The sequence below is a fragment of the Aureococcus anophagefferens genome, assembly GCF_000186865.1.
Source record: "Aureococcus anophagefferens unplaced genomic scaffold AURANscaffold_7, whole genome shotgun sequence".
NCBI lineage: Eukaryota > Pelagophyceae > Pelagomonadales > Pelagomonadaceae > Aureococcus > Aureococcus anophagefferens.
In genome coordinates, this window is record NW_008705567.1 from 1,739,489 (window position 1) to 1,753,314 (window position 13,826).

Sequence of the window (13,826 nt, forward strand, 5' to 3'; positions counted from 1 at the left end):
ATGTCGGCCATGAAGTCAGACAAGGCCGCGTTCTCGTTGCGGATCTCGCGCCGGCGGGATACTTTTGCCGCAGCGCCGGCACGGAGCAGCGTGAGCACGACCTTGCGCTCGTTCCTCCACATGGCAACCTGTAAGGCGGTAAGGCCATCAGAGTCCTTCAATTCGAGGTCAGCGCCCTCCTCGATCAGCATTTGCACCGCTCGAGGCTGTGAATCCTTGATAGCCCACTGCAGAGCGGGACAGGACCAAGCCTGTTGTATACCGGGCATACTCGAAAAGGGCTCGTTTGGGTCCGCACCCGCCCGTAGCAGGATTCGCGCGCAAGCCACGTGCGCATCGGATCCGTCAATACCCAGCGCGGCTTGGAGCGCCGAGATTCCGACGCCATGGGGCCACGGATGTCTCCTCGCTCGAGCGTTCACATTTGCTCCTGCCGCTACAAGCAATTCGCAAGATCCAATAAGCCCTTGCGATGCGGCGTAGCAAATCAAAGGAAGAAAAGATGACTCCGGTTCGACGGTGGCGTCTGCGTCCGCGCCCGCGGAGAGAGCGGCACGGAGCCCGTCTTCGTCTTGAGAGAGTAAGGCGATTAAAGCACTATTGTTGGGGTTCATCCGGTCGTGCGCCACGCTGCGCGGGCGCGATGCGCGGGGCGCGGCAGCGCAGCCGAGAGCCGCCGCGGCGCTTCCTGTTGAGGCATGATCCCGTCAAGGTGCACTTTTGCGACCTGCTCCGAGGCCTCTTCCGCTGTCGCACACAACAGGCACTTAGCCACTCATTCCAGGCGTCTCCTCGCTCTCTCGTGAGAGTCAGACAGTCTCTCGTTCAAGTTCGCTGGCCCACGGCCTGCGACCACCAGGGGGGCTCCAAAAATCGAGGATCGTGCCCAAGACCTCGTGCGGCAGCCGGTTCCAGATGGAGAAGCGCGAGATGATGCCCAGGAGAATGCCGCGGTGGCGCTGCACGTGTGGGATCCAGCCTCCGTAATTGATCATGTCAACGATGAAGTCAGACAGGGCCTCGTTCTCGTCCCGGATGTTGCGGCGGCGGAGGACCTTCGGCACCGCGCCCGCACGAAGCAGCGTGAGCGCGATCTTGCCCTCGTTGAGACGTATAGCATTGAGCAAGCCTGTGGCGCCATCAGCCTGCCTCAGTTCAAGGCCAGCGCCGTGCTCGATGAGAAGCTTTACCATCTTATCAGACTTTTTCGAGATCGCGAGGTGCAGAGGGAATATGAACAGTTCCTGGCGGCCGTTAATTATGATCCGTGTATTCGGGTCCGCGCCCGCCTCTAGAAGGATTCGCACACAAGCTACGTTCGCGTCGGTTACGACGTGCTCGTGGGATCCGCCCGCTATCGCTTTGGCGAGTGAACTCATTCCCAGGCCCTGCTCCGCCTCCAGAGTCGATCCGGCCGGGGCGTGCACATCCGCACCTGCCGCCACGAGCAATGTGCACATTCCGCTCAATCCCTTCGCTGCGCACCATTGTATCAAAGGAATGAAATAAGGGGGTGGAGCCATCGAGGCGTTCGGGTCCGCGCCCGCCGCGAGCGCGGCGCGCAGCGCGTCATCATCCTCATTCGTTATCGCGTTAATCGCACTGATCGTCGGGAAAACAACCATGGCGTCGCGCCGCGCGCGCTGCTTCTCGAGGCGCGGTCCACTTCTATCGCGCCCGCGCCGCGCGCGCTGCTTCTCGAGGCGGGGTCCACTTCTATCGCGCCCGCGCCGCGCGCGCTGCTTCTCGAGGCGCGGTCCACTTCTATCGCGCCAGAAGGCCAAGGCAGGTCGATGATGCCCGTCATGATGCACAGGTGTTGCAGGGCTTCGATCGATCGAGGCAGCCCCGCCGCCATCCCCCACTGCTGCAGCCGCGCTGCCGAGGAGCGATGTTCCCGCTCATCCCCATGGCGGCGTCGGCCGTCGGGTCAGCCCTCGCCGGCGCGACGGGCTGGATGTTTGTCAAGTACGAGAACATGCAGTCGCAGATGGAGATGATCTCCGCCCACACGGCGCAGCTGCAGCTCAGCGCGGATTCCATGAAGACGCACTCGATCTGGAAGGAGCTGCTCGAGCCCGTGGCCCAGAGGTGGGGGCCCGCGATCAAATTTTTCGCCTATTCCGTCGCCGGCGCGTCGTCCGTCGTCGCGCTCATCGCCGTCGCCTTCTCGCGGGAGATCCTCCAGGAGCTGCGCAAGTCGCGCAAGGAGCTCTCCGAGGTCGCGGCCCTGCGCGAGGAGGTCTCGCTCCTCCGCCACATCATCGAGGACGCGTGCCCCGACAAGCTGCGCGAGCTCGACCGCGCGCGGCTCGAGCGGCGACTCGGGAAGCAATAGCGAATTAGGCCTTGTGGGCGATGACGAGCTTCGTCATGCCGCCGATCATCTCCCGGGGCGCGCCGACGGCGGAAAATCCCGCGTCCTCGAGCTTCGCCGCGACCGCGGCCGGGTGGAGGCCGAGGCCGTCCGCGTTGACGGCGACGTGTTGCAGCGCCCAGAGCGCGGCGCCCCGCGGGCCGTCGAGGGAGTCGTCGACCATGAAGTCGTGGACGATGGCGACGCCGCCCGGCTTGAGCGCCGCGTGCGCGCGCTGGTAGATGTCGCGGAGCGCGCTCTCCGGCACGGACCCCGACACGTACGACATGAGCACGACGTCGAAGGTCGCCGGCGCCACGGGCCAGGCCGGGGCGGTGACGTCGAGATCCTCGAAGCACACGCGCGCGCGCGTCTCGTCGTCGACGCCCGGCCCGCCCGCGAACGCGCGGCCGGCCGCCGCGACCTCGGGCAGCTCGAGCACCGTCGCGCGCGCGCCGCGCTCCGCGAACACGTAGGAGAACGCCCCGGAGCCGCCGCCGACGTCGAGGAGCGCCATGTCGTTCGCGACGATCGTCTCGAGCGCTTCTCCGAGCCGGCCGCGGTCCGCCTGTTTCGCCAGCGCTCGTCCCGTGGCCACGGACCCGTTGTGCTGCGCGAGGCTGTACTGCTCCGCCTCTTTGGGATCCTCGAACCACGTCGCGTACGTCGGCGCGTCCTCGCCGCGCATGACCGCGGCGAGCGGCGCCATCCGGTCGTAGAACTGCGACCCGACCTGGAGCCGCAGGTAGTCGCCGTAGTACGCCGGCGCGTCGGCGACGAGGAACTTGGCCGCGTTCGGCGACAGCGCGTAGGTCTGCGTCGCGGCGTCGCGGCGCAGCGCCTTGAGCGCCGTGAGCGCCGTGACGAGCGTCTGCGCCCGCGGCGCGTCGACGCCGACGCCCGCCTCGATGTCCGCGAGCGTCGCCGAGTTACCGCGCCGCGCGACGACGTCGAAGAGGCCGAGCTCGAGCGCCGCGAAGAGCGCCTTGCTGCCCATGAAGGCGTAGGCCACGGCGTCGACGTCGATGTCCTCCTCCTCTGGTGTTGTTGTTGTCGAGAGGTGGCGCGCCTGAGTGTCCTGCGACCGCAGCATCGATGGTTGCAACATCGACGTGTTGCGCGCGACGCGATGCAGCCGCGCGATGCCACGCAGCATTGACGTGTTGCGCGCGACGCACAGCCGCGCGCGCGACGCGATCATCGTCCTTGTCCACAAGACTTCTGACAAGACTTCTGAATGTTTCACTACAACAATCCGGGCATCCGCCCTGCTTGAACGCAGCTAAAATTCCAAGCGCAGCGATGTACCGCATGCACGCGATCCTCGCGCTCGCCGTCGGCGCCGCGGCCTTCGGCAGCAGCTCCAGCGCCACCTCCTCCGAGGACTTCGAGAGCATCGAGGCGACGCTGGACCACGTCGAGGAGATGGTGCGATCCCGCGTCCAAACGCTGCCCCAAACACCCGCCTCGCAGCCCCTCCACACTGCGCCTCGCAGGTCTACAACCACACCTACACGCCGTCCGCGCCCATCGGTACCACGACGCTCGGGCACGGCGTCGACCCGGACGACTACTCGACCTTGGACGACTACCAACTGCCCATGCGCCGCCGCCTCGAAGACGGGGAGAGCCTCGGCGTGCTCGGCCTGGACTCGGCCGACTTGAACCTGTTCGAGCGCGCGGGCTTCGTCGTGCCGTTCGACTGGGAGTGCCAGGCCGGCACGAGCGGCGGCGTGTACCCGTGCCCGAACGGCATCCCTTCGACGTGCCGCGCGAACACGGGCGGCGTGTCGTCGGTGTGCGCCAAGTGCTACTGCGAGGTCGGGAGCCACACGTGCTGCACGTACTACAGCGAGAACAACACGTACTCGGAAGGCGGCTACTGGTACGGGGGCTTCGAGTGCCCGTCGGCGCTCCTCAGCGGCGGCGAGCTCGTGACGGACTCGGCGGTCAACTACTGCGAGGTCGGCGACGCCGTCTCCGCGCTCTACGACGACGGCGAGTCCTACTCCGCGACGGTCACCGAGGTGACGGGCAGCGACATCACGGTCACGTACTCGGACGACGACACGTCGACCTACGACCTCACGGAGTCCGGCAACGTGGTGCAGACCGCGAGCGGCGCGGACTGCGTCACGACCTGCGACTCGTCGACGCTCGACACGGAGGTCTGGGGCAACCAGTGGTGGAACGACCCCTACGTGTCGCAGTCGTACATCAACTTCAAGGTGACGCGCTACGAGATGGCGGACGCGTTCGGCGTCGAGTTCTACTCGACGGAGGGCGACACGCTCAAGGTCTTCTCGACGGGCGACGTGCACTTCAAGCCGGACAACGCGGAGCGCACGGTGTACATCAACGAGCAGGTCGAGTACGAGTACGAGACCGACATCGACCGCCGCCTCTCGACGGCCGAGGCCGTGCTCGGGGACATCGACCTCACGCTGCCCATCGACCACGCGCGGCTCGTCGAGGCGCGGTACCGCCACAGCAACACGCGCGGCGGCTCCCAGAAGCCCGCGGCCACCTCGGAGGTCCCGAGCCCGAAGGGCGAGCCCGTCGCGCTGAAAGACGCGAGAGTCCAGACGGCCCGGCGGCTCCTCGGCCGCCGCGGCGGCTCCATCTCCACCACGGGGTCGTTCTCGTTGGGCCACAGCAGCAACCGGTCGGGCAACGACTGATAACCTCGCCTAGTACCGTCCTAGCCTCCCCACCCGGAGACGCGGGGCGCGCTCGGGAAGTCGGCCGGGAAGCGGCGTTTGGCGAGGTCACGTAAGTTAAAGCTGCCGCGGCGCGCCGGCTCGTCTCCGGCTCCATCGACTCCTTGACGACCAGCTCAGTAGCTTATGTGGCCGCGCGCACGCGAATCCTCGCACCAAACAGCCTAACGATGGCGTCGCGCCTCCTGATCGCGCTCGCGTGCACAGCGACAGCGCTGAAATCCGCGCCGCCGCGGCCGCTCAGAGCGACGAGGCCGCCGACGGCGCTCCGCACTGCCGCGGCGCTAAACAGGCCGCAAACCGCGCCGCCGCGACCACCCACAGCTCTCCGAGCGACGCGCCAAGCCACCTTGGGCCTGGGCTGCTTCTGGGCGCCGTCCGAGGAGCTGCTCGGCGTCGAGGGCGTCGTGGACACGTGCTGCGGCTACGCGGGCGCCGTTTTCCCGGACGCGCGGCCGAGCTACGCGTCGGTCTGCGGCGGCGACGGCAACGTCGAGGCCGTCCAGGTCACGTACGACGACGCCGTCGTGTCCTACGAGGCGGTGCTCGACGCGGCATTTGCCGCGAGCAAACCGGTACTCGGCTCGCGACAATACGCCCCCATCGTCTTCGCGAGCGACGGCGACGAGGCGTCGCGCGCCGCGGCGTGGGTCGGGCTGGGCGGCGTGCGCGACGACGGCCTCGAGCGGCGCCAGTTCGCCGTCGAGGAGACGGACACGTTCTGGCTCGCGGAAAGCTACCACCAGGAGTACTGGCAGAAGTGGCGGCCGCGCTACGCGCTCCTCGCCGCGCTCGTCGCGGTCCAGTTCGGCGACACGCTGGGTCGCACGGGCGACGACATCTGCACGGCGCTGGTCTGCGCGCTCGGAGTTCTGGCGGTCGTCGAGCGCTTCTTCGGCGACGTCGAGGCCGGGAGCATGGCGTAAGTCTTACTGCTATTGCGCGAGCAGGAAGTAGAGCGACCCGCCCGCGAGGACCGTCGCGACGCCGCCGAGGGCGGCGTACTGCAGGAGGTACTCGCCCGCGTTCTCGGGCTCGCCGAGGACGTCGACGGGGTCGAAAGGCTCGGGCCGCCGGTCCCCGCGGCGCTCCGGCGGCACGGGGCACTCGGGCTCCGGGGCGTCCGCGCCGCCGAACTTCTTGAAGTTCAGCGACTTGTCGAGCCACAGATCGCTCTCCTCCCAGGCGCGCGGCCACGGCGTCGCGTCCGGAAAGAAGCGGCGCCGCGCCTCGATGACGCCCTTGCCCGCGAGCCAGACCGGCGCCAGCGGCGCGAGCGGGCAGATCATCGTCGCGGCGCTCCTTCGAGACGGACGCAGCGCGGCGCGCGCGAGGAGCATGCAGCTGTGCTTCATATGATGGATGGTTGAAAGCGCGGGCTTTTCGCTGCGCGTGTCGTCGCTGCTGCGCTCCGCGTATCGTGTCGCGTTCGCGCGGGCTCGCAGGCGGTTGCGGGCGCCGAGGGCGCGACAGTCGGCTCGCTTGAAGCTCAATATGCACTGAGCCTGCTGTGGCAATTATCGCATTTTCAGCGCCAAGAAGAAAACGCCACAGTCGATACAGTCGACGTCGGCATAGTCGACGTCGGTACAGTCGACGTCGGCATCCGAAAGTACGCGCGCAGACTCGTGAACGAAGCATGGCCGCGCAGAAACAGCTCACGGCCTACCTGCGGCTCTGGGCCGCGGCCAACATCCTGCGCATCCTGAGCGGCTTCGTCGCCGGGACGGCGCTCAAGGACACGGTGCAGTCCCAGCCGACAACCCTCTTACTGACGCTCCTCTTCCTCGCGCTGCTGAGCCCCGGCACGCCGATCATCGCCGTCGCCGCGCTCGCGCTCCGCGTCGCGACGAACGTCGCCAAGGGCCCGTGGATGGGCAACAGCCAGCTCTGGGGCGTCTTCACGGACGTCGCGCTGCTCGCCGCGCTGCTGCCGGAGGCGACGCGCTGGTTCGCGCCGCTGTCGACGGACGCCGAGGCGCGCGTCGTCCGGGCCGCGGCGGCGACGATCCGCATCCAGCTGTCGATCTTCTACCTCGCGTCCGGCGCCTGGAAGCTCAACTCGTCGTTCCTTCATCGAGACTATTCCTGCGGGAGCCTGTTCACGGTGCAGCCCCTGGAATATTTGCCCGACGACGTCCTCTTCGCGTCGCCGGTCGTCGCGGCTCTCGCGCGGTCCATCGCCGCCGTCGGCCCCGCGGCCACGCTCATCCTCGAGACGCTCATCCCCGCGCTCCACTTCCTCGACCCGGCGGATTACCCCGTCGCCGCGCGCGCGGGCGTCTTCGCGACGGTGGGCTTCCACATGGTCATCGGCCTCACGCCGCCGCCGTCGAACGTGTCGAGCTTCGGCGTCACGACGGTCACGCGCCTCTTCTTCTGCGTCCCCGCGGCCTGCGCGGCGACGCTCGACGACGTGCTCTCCCTTCGAAGGCCGGCGCTGCTCGCGGCGCTCGCGGCCGCGCCGGCGGTGGCGCTCGCGATCGTCGACCCGCTCCACCGCGGCGCCGTGTCGACGGTGCAGGGCAGCGGCCGCGACCTCCACCTGGCCTACTACGCGGCGCTGTCCGTCTTCTTCGTCGTCTCGTGCTGCCGCGGCGAGAAGAGCGACGCGGGCGCCGAGGCGACGAACGGCGCCAAAAGCCCGCCGCGCGACGGCCCCTGGAGCCGCGTCCAGGTCGCGGCGGCGGTCTTCTACGCCTTCGGCATGCCCGTGCTCGGGCTCCAGGAGAAGGGCGGCTGCCTCATGTTCAGCCAGCTGCGGCTCCATGGCGGCTCGAACCACTACGTCCTGCCGACGTCGCTGCTCCAGCGCGCGCGCGTCGACGGCGCGGGCGACGACGCGTTCGCCGGCGGCGTCGTCCGCGTCAACGACTACTCGCTCGCCTGGGTCGGCTCCCCCTTCGCGGAGCACATGGGCCCGCGGACGCTGCGCGTCGTCCGCGACGTCGCCGGCGTCCCGGGCGAGTACGTCTGGGCCGCGAAGCAGACGACGTACGACCGCGCGGTGCCGCCGCCGCGCAAGTGGGCCTACACGATCTCGAACCTGGGGCTGCGGCGCCTCGTCGCGACGGCCAGGGCCCAGGGCGAGGCCCTCGCGCTCGACTACGAGCGGCTCGACGGCGCGACGGGCGACGAGGCCTGGCGCACGGCGGCGCCGGGCACGCGCGTGAAGCTCGTCCTCGGCGCGGACGGCAGCGTCGAGAAGTGCGTCGCCGGCGGGAAGGCCTGCGGCGCGCGGGAATTGGCGCTCGTCGGCCCGCCGTCGCCGCGGTCCGCCTTCTTCGCGGGCATGCTCCTCCCGCAGCCGAACCCAATCGTCCCGGGCATGACCGAGGAGATGCACTGCGTCACCTGGGGCTAATTGTACATGTAGTTACCGCCAGAGCGCGTCGCTCTCCCCGCCCGCGAGGCGTCGCGCGAAGGCCTCGTCGGCCTCGTCGAGGTCGAGGCGCTCGGAGCGGCCGGAGGAGCGGCGCGGCGCCGGCGCGAGCGCCGGCGCGCGACCGGAGCTTCGGAGCTCCCGGCGGCCGGACGACGGGCCGAGCTCCTGGCGCGCGAAGCTCCGCGCGAGGTCCTCGTCGTCGTTCGCCGCGCGCCAGCCGCCGCGGAGCTGCGCGAGGTCCTCGTCGTCGTCCGCGCGGCCGCCGAGCGCCGGCCCGCCGCCGCCGCGCTCCGCGGCCGCGCGCCGCTGCATGATCTCGCGGACGGCGTTGCGGTCGCGCGCGGCCGCGGCGCGGTTCGCGTCGCCGCCGTAGGGCAGCGGCGCGTTGTCGCCGTAGGGCAGCGCGCCCTCGTGGACGTCCACATCGACGACGTGGCCGCGGCCGCCGTGGAGCACGTGGCCGCGGTTGAAGTAGTCGAAGGACTCGCCTCCCGAGACCGTCGTCCGCGTCATGGACTCCATGGACCCATTGGCGCGCTTGATCGTCGAGATCTGCGTGACCTTGCGCGCGCCGGGCCGGGCCGGCGGCGGCGCGCCGCGCCAGGGCGACTCGTTCCCAAAGAAGCGGTCGAACTGGGCCCGCGCGTCGTCGACGGTGAAGCCGCCGCCGCCGCGGGGCGCCGTCGCGTGGCGCGCGGCCCGCGCCTCGTCGAAGAAGTCGTCGCCGAAGCCGAAGCCGCCGCCGAAGCCGCTCTCGCCGAACGACGGGTCGAAGCCGGGCGCGGGCCGCGGCGCGAAGCCCTCGGCGCCGCCGCGGCTCGACCCGCGGCTCGAGGCGCCGCCGCCGGCGAGCGCCGCGTCGTAGTCTTTGCGCCTCGCCTCGTCGGAGAGCGTCGCGTAGGCCTCGCCGACGGCCTTGAAGGCGTCCTCCGTGTTCCGCCCGGGGTTCTTGTCCGGGTGCGTCTCCAGCGCCTTCTTCTTGTAGGCCTTGCGGATGTCCGCCGCCGTGGCGCGCTTCGTGAGGCCCAACACCTTGTAGAAGTCGGGGTCGCGCATGGCTCACGACCGCCTTCCTAACGAATCGGGCAGCCTCTATCGTTCGACTTCGACGGGGTAAATCAGCTTAGCTTGGGGCAGCATGATGATCTGCACGATGGCGTGATCCGCCCCGCAGCAAGGATGGCGTGATCGGGACCGCGCGACGACGATGGTGCTGTTCCGCTGGTTCCCGTCGCGCCGGACGAAGGACGCGACGAAAAGGCCGAGCATCCGCATGCCCGCGCCGTCGGACGCGCCGCACCACGGCCTCACGTCCAAGGCCCGGCTGCTGAGCGCGATCCTCGCGTCGCCGGCCTGCCGCGGCGAGCTGCACCACTACCTCGCCGGCGAGTTCGCGAGCGAGTCCGTCGAGTTCTGGGAGGCCGTGGAGACCTTCAAGACGCTCGCGGACGATCCGGCGCTCCACAGCACGGGCGAGGTCATCTTACAAAAATTCGTCGTCGCCGGCGCGCCGCTCCAGGTGAACATCTCGTCGGCGCTGCGCGACGCGACGAAAGCGCAGTTCGAGGACCTCGAGCGCGCCCTGTCCGCGCGGCGGCGCGAGGACCGCGAGGAGTCGGCCGGCGACGAGTCCTCGGGCGCGGACGAGTCCGACGGCGAGTACCCGCGCCTGAGCACCAAGGCCGCGCGGCTCCTGGGCGTGGCCGAATCGGGCGCGGACCGGGACCGCGCCGTCGAGAGCCTGCGGACCGCGCGGCGGTCCTCGCGGTGGTCGCGCGCGCCGCCGCCGCCGGGCGAGAAGCCGAGCAGCCCGCGGAAGGCGCGGAGGCGCATCCCGACGGACGTCTTCGACGAGGCGCGGCGCGAGGTCGAGCGGAGCCTCGAGTGCGACGCGCTCGACCGCTTCCTCGCGTCCGCGCACGGAAGGTACGCGTTGTTGTCGCTCGACTCGCGCGACGGCGTCCTCGCGGAGGCGCCGGAGCTCCACGAGTACCGGCGGCGGCTCCAGCTCTGGCGGCCCTGCCGCGGCACACTCTATCTGGACGCACTGGCCCTGGAGCGGCCCCACCTGCACCTGGGCCGCAAGACGCGTTGTGTCGGCCTCGCGCGCGTCGTCGCCGTCGGCGCCGCGAGCGCGCACTCGAAAGACCACTGCCTCGAGCTCCGCCACCGGGGCGACCAGGGGACCCTGAAGCCGCTCCTCATCGCCTTCGGGTCCGCGGCGGAGCGCGCGACCTGGCGGCGCCTCCTCGAGCGCGCCGTCGGCGCCGCGCGCGCGCTCCCGGGCGGCGCGGCGAACCGCGGCGCCGCGTCGGCGAGCGTCGTCGCCGCCTGGGAGGGCGCCGTGCAGGCGCCGCCGTCGCCGACGGGCGGCGGCTTCGAGAACCCGTTCCCGGACGAGCCGGACGCGCCGCGCGACGAGCCGAAACCCCCCGAAGCGACCGCGGCCGAGGCGCTCCTGCCGCCGGACGACGGCCTCGAGACGGCGCGCACACGCTGCGACCGGCTCTGCGCCGAGCTCCTCGGCGCGCTCCAGGCCGAGTGGTGCCGCGAGCTCGCCGCGCGCGTCGCCGCGGTTGGCGACGCGGCCGCGGCGCCCGAGGCCCCGCCGCGGCGGAGCTCGCGGCGGCCGTCGCTGTCCCAGACATCGGCGCCGGAGCTCGTGACCCTGGACCTCGGCCTCGGCGCGGCGCCGTCGGCCCTTCGACTATTATCGGCCGCCAAGCACGCGGCCGCGGCCGCCGCGGCGCGCCACGCGATCGCGTCGCGGACGCTCGCCGACGGCGCGGGCGCCAAGGTGCGCCGCGGCTACCACGCCGTCGGCGCCGCCAACGAGCTCAAGCGCGTCCGCGCGTTCCGCGAGCTCGCGGAGGCGCTCCAGGAGGCCGCGGACGACGGCGCGGCCGCGCGCGCGCGATGGCGGCGCGTGCGCGACCGCCTCGGCGACGTCGTCGCGCTCGGCGGCGCGAGACCCCGGAGCCCGACGCCGCGGCGCTCGACGCTCGTGCCGGACGCGGGGTACCTGGGCCTGACCTGCGGCCTCGTGTCCGAGTCGACGCTGGACATCGCGGGCTCGTTCCTCGACAGCCTGACCTCGGGCACCTTCTCCGGGCCCGCGGACCTCCCGGACGAGCGGCCCGCGCCGCCCGACGCCGCCGCGCGGCGCGAACGGGCCCTGCGGGACGCGCTGCGGCGCGCGGAGCGGCGCGCGGCGCCGGACGCGGCCGCGGCGGCGCGCGCGCGCAGGCTCGGCGCGGCCCTCGCCGCGCGGCGCGCGCCGGCCTGCGTCGTCTGCGCCGGGGGCGTGCTCAAGGACGGCGCGGCGACGCCGCCGCGGATCTGCCTCGTCGCGCCGCGCGGGTCGTCGGCGTTGTCCTGGGTCCACGGCGACTGCGCGGCCTGCGCCGCGTGCGGCGCGACGGATCTGGCGCTGCCCGGCGGCCCGCCGGGGACCTCGTCCCTCGAGCTGCGGGCCGACGCCGCGGGGCGCCTGCTCTGCGCGGCCTGCGCGCGGCCGCCGTCGAGCGCGCGGCGCCGGTCGTCGAGCTTGCTCCGCGCGACCGCGAGCATGGACGACGCGCCGCCCCTGCGCTTCTCGAGCACGCTCGCGCCCCTCGTCGACCGCTCCGGCGACGACACGCCGCGGATCGACTCGGACACGGACTCGGACTCGGACCAGGACGCGATCTTCCATTCCCCGCGGTCGCATAGAACTCGTTGAGGTTTATAGTTGCATGTTCAAACTGCCGGTTGACTGTCGAGCATGGGCAGCAGCGTCGCCATCATGTGGCTGCGCCTCGCCGTCGTCGCGGCGTCGCTCGCGCGCGTCGCCGCGGCGGCGCCGGTGCGCGACCACTGCTTCCTCGACGAGGTGAACCGGACGATCCGCGTCGCCAAGGACTTCATGTGAGCACGCCCGCTGTTTTGCTCATCCATCACTCACACGCATCCTCCGTAGGGACTGGGGCGGCAGCGACCGGCTCTTCAGCCGCTGGTGGATGGACCACGTCGCGGACTACAAGCTCGACCGCGAGTTCTGCCCGGACCAGGACTTCCTGAAATGCCTCGAGGGCAAGTGGCGGTCGGGCCCGGGCGAGGTCACGGTGCTCCAGGCCGGCGGCGACGGCATCTGCAAGATGGCGCGGCTGCTCGCGGACGCGCCGCACCCCTACATCTACATCACGCCGGCGGAGAACTGGGGCGCCGTGAGCAGCCAGAGCTTCAACCGGACGGCGAACTGGAACTACTGGACGGACCCGCGCCAGTGCCTCGAGGAGCGCGACCGCGGCGTCATGACCGCGAGCAGCCCGGACTATCTGTACGCCATCAAAGACATCGACCCGCGGCGGTCCCGCTTCGTGCGGGACTGGCTCGAGACGACGGAGCTGCGCATGATCTTCACGACGCAGCACCAGCGCGACGTGCGCCACCCGAAGATCGTGTCCTTCCCGCTGGGCATCCGCCGCGGCAACATCCCCATGCTCCTCACGCTCATCATGGGCGCCGTGCGGCCGCCGCGGACGCGCCTGCTGTTGATCAACAACAGCGGCTGGAAGTTCCGGAGCGGCATCAACGACCGCGTCGCGCGCAACTTCGACCCGCCGCTGGAGAATTTGTACTGCACGAAGAAGCACTGCGCCATCGCCGAGGGCGCCACCTTCGACGGCAAGCCCATCGACGAGGGCGACTACCGCCGCTTGATGAACAACCCGCCGGACCTCGCCGCGTTCTACCGATTCTCGCCGTACGGCCAGATCGCGACGTCCAAGTTCGTGCTCTGCCCGCCGGGCCTCGGCGCGGACAGCTACCGCATCTGGGAGGTCATCTACCTCGGCGCGATCCCCGTCATCGAGCGCACGAACGGCGCCTGGGACGACATCTTCGTCGACATGCCCGTGCTGCTCGTCGACGACTTCGCCGAGGTCGACGCGCCCTTTCTGCATGCGGCCTACGACCGCATCCTGAAGCGCTGCGGCGCCTACGACTCGCGCAAGCTCACGAAGTCCTACTGGCTCAACTTCATCCGCCGCCAGGGCACGACGAAGCTCGGGCCGGGCCACCGGGCCCACCCCGTCGCGCCGCGCGACGCGAACCCGTTCCCGCCGGACCTGAGGCACAACATCCCCGAGTTCCTCGCGCGCCGGCTCCCCCGGCACCTCGCGCCGCCGCCGAAGAAACGTTAATAGGACCCTACCGCACCCACTGGTCTCTGTGGAAGCTGCAGTCGTTGCAGCAGGCCTCGCCGACGCCGGCGTAGGGCAGCAGGCAGCCGTTGCACCAGACTGCGCCGCACTCCCGCCAGCCTTTATCTCCGCTGCATGTGTCGTGGCACGATGGACAGCAGATCGTATTGCAGTAGAAGCAC

The 13,826-nt window shown here is 70.6% G+C and overlaps 4 protein-coding genes across 4 annotated transcripts; 2 read left to right on the forward strand and 2 right to left on the reverse strand.

The window, feature by feature from the left end:
• Positions 1-71: 71 nt before the first annotated feature.
• On the reverse strand, positions 72-1,307 carry AURANDRAFT_5402 (hypothetical protein; the record flags this gene model as incomplete). Its single annotated transcript, XM_009037741.1, has 2 exons — positions 72-281; positions 1,065-1,307. Coding segments are annotated over 2 exons (453 nt in total), but the record flags the coding sequence as incomplete, so codon positions are not given.
• Positions 1,308-1,891: 584 nt separating this feature from the next.
• On the forward strand, positions 1,892-5,037 carry AURANDRAFT_63645 (hypothetical protein; the record flags this gene model as incomplete). The annotated part of the gene is made up of 3 exons (XM_009037920.1): positions 1,892-2,274; positions 3,652-3,784; positions 3,853-5,037. The coding sequence occupies 3 exons, from the start codon at positions 1,892-1,894 to the stop codon at positions 5,035-5,037; spliced, it is 1,701 nt and encodes a 566-aa protein (XP_009036168.1).
• Positions 5,038-5,420: 383 nt separating this feature from the next.
• On the forward strand, positions 5,421-5,837 carry AURANDRAFT_7822 (hypothetical protein; the record flags this gene model as incomplete). The annotated part of the gene is made up of 1 exon (XM_009037753.1): positions 5,421-5,837. A coding segment is annotated over one exon (417 nt), but the record flags the coding sequence as incomplete, so codon positions are not given.
• A 3,482-nt stretch (positions 5,838-9,319) lies between these two features.
• Positions 9,320-9,517, reverse strand: AURANDRAFT_24980 (hypothetical protein; the record flags this gene model as incomplete). Its single annotated transcript, XM_009038018.1, has 1 exon — positions 9,320-9,517. A coding segment is annotated over one exon (198 nt), but the record flags the coding sequence as incomplete, so codon positions are not given.
• Positions 9,518-13,826: the final 4,309 nt, after the last annotated feature.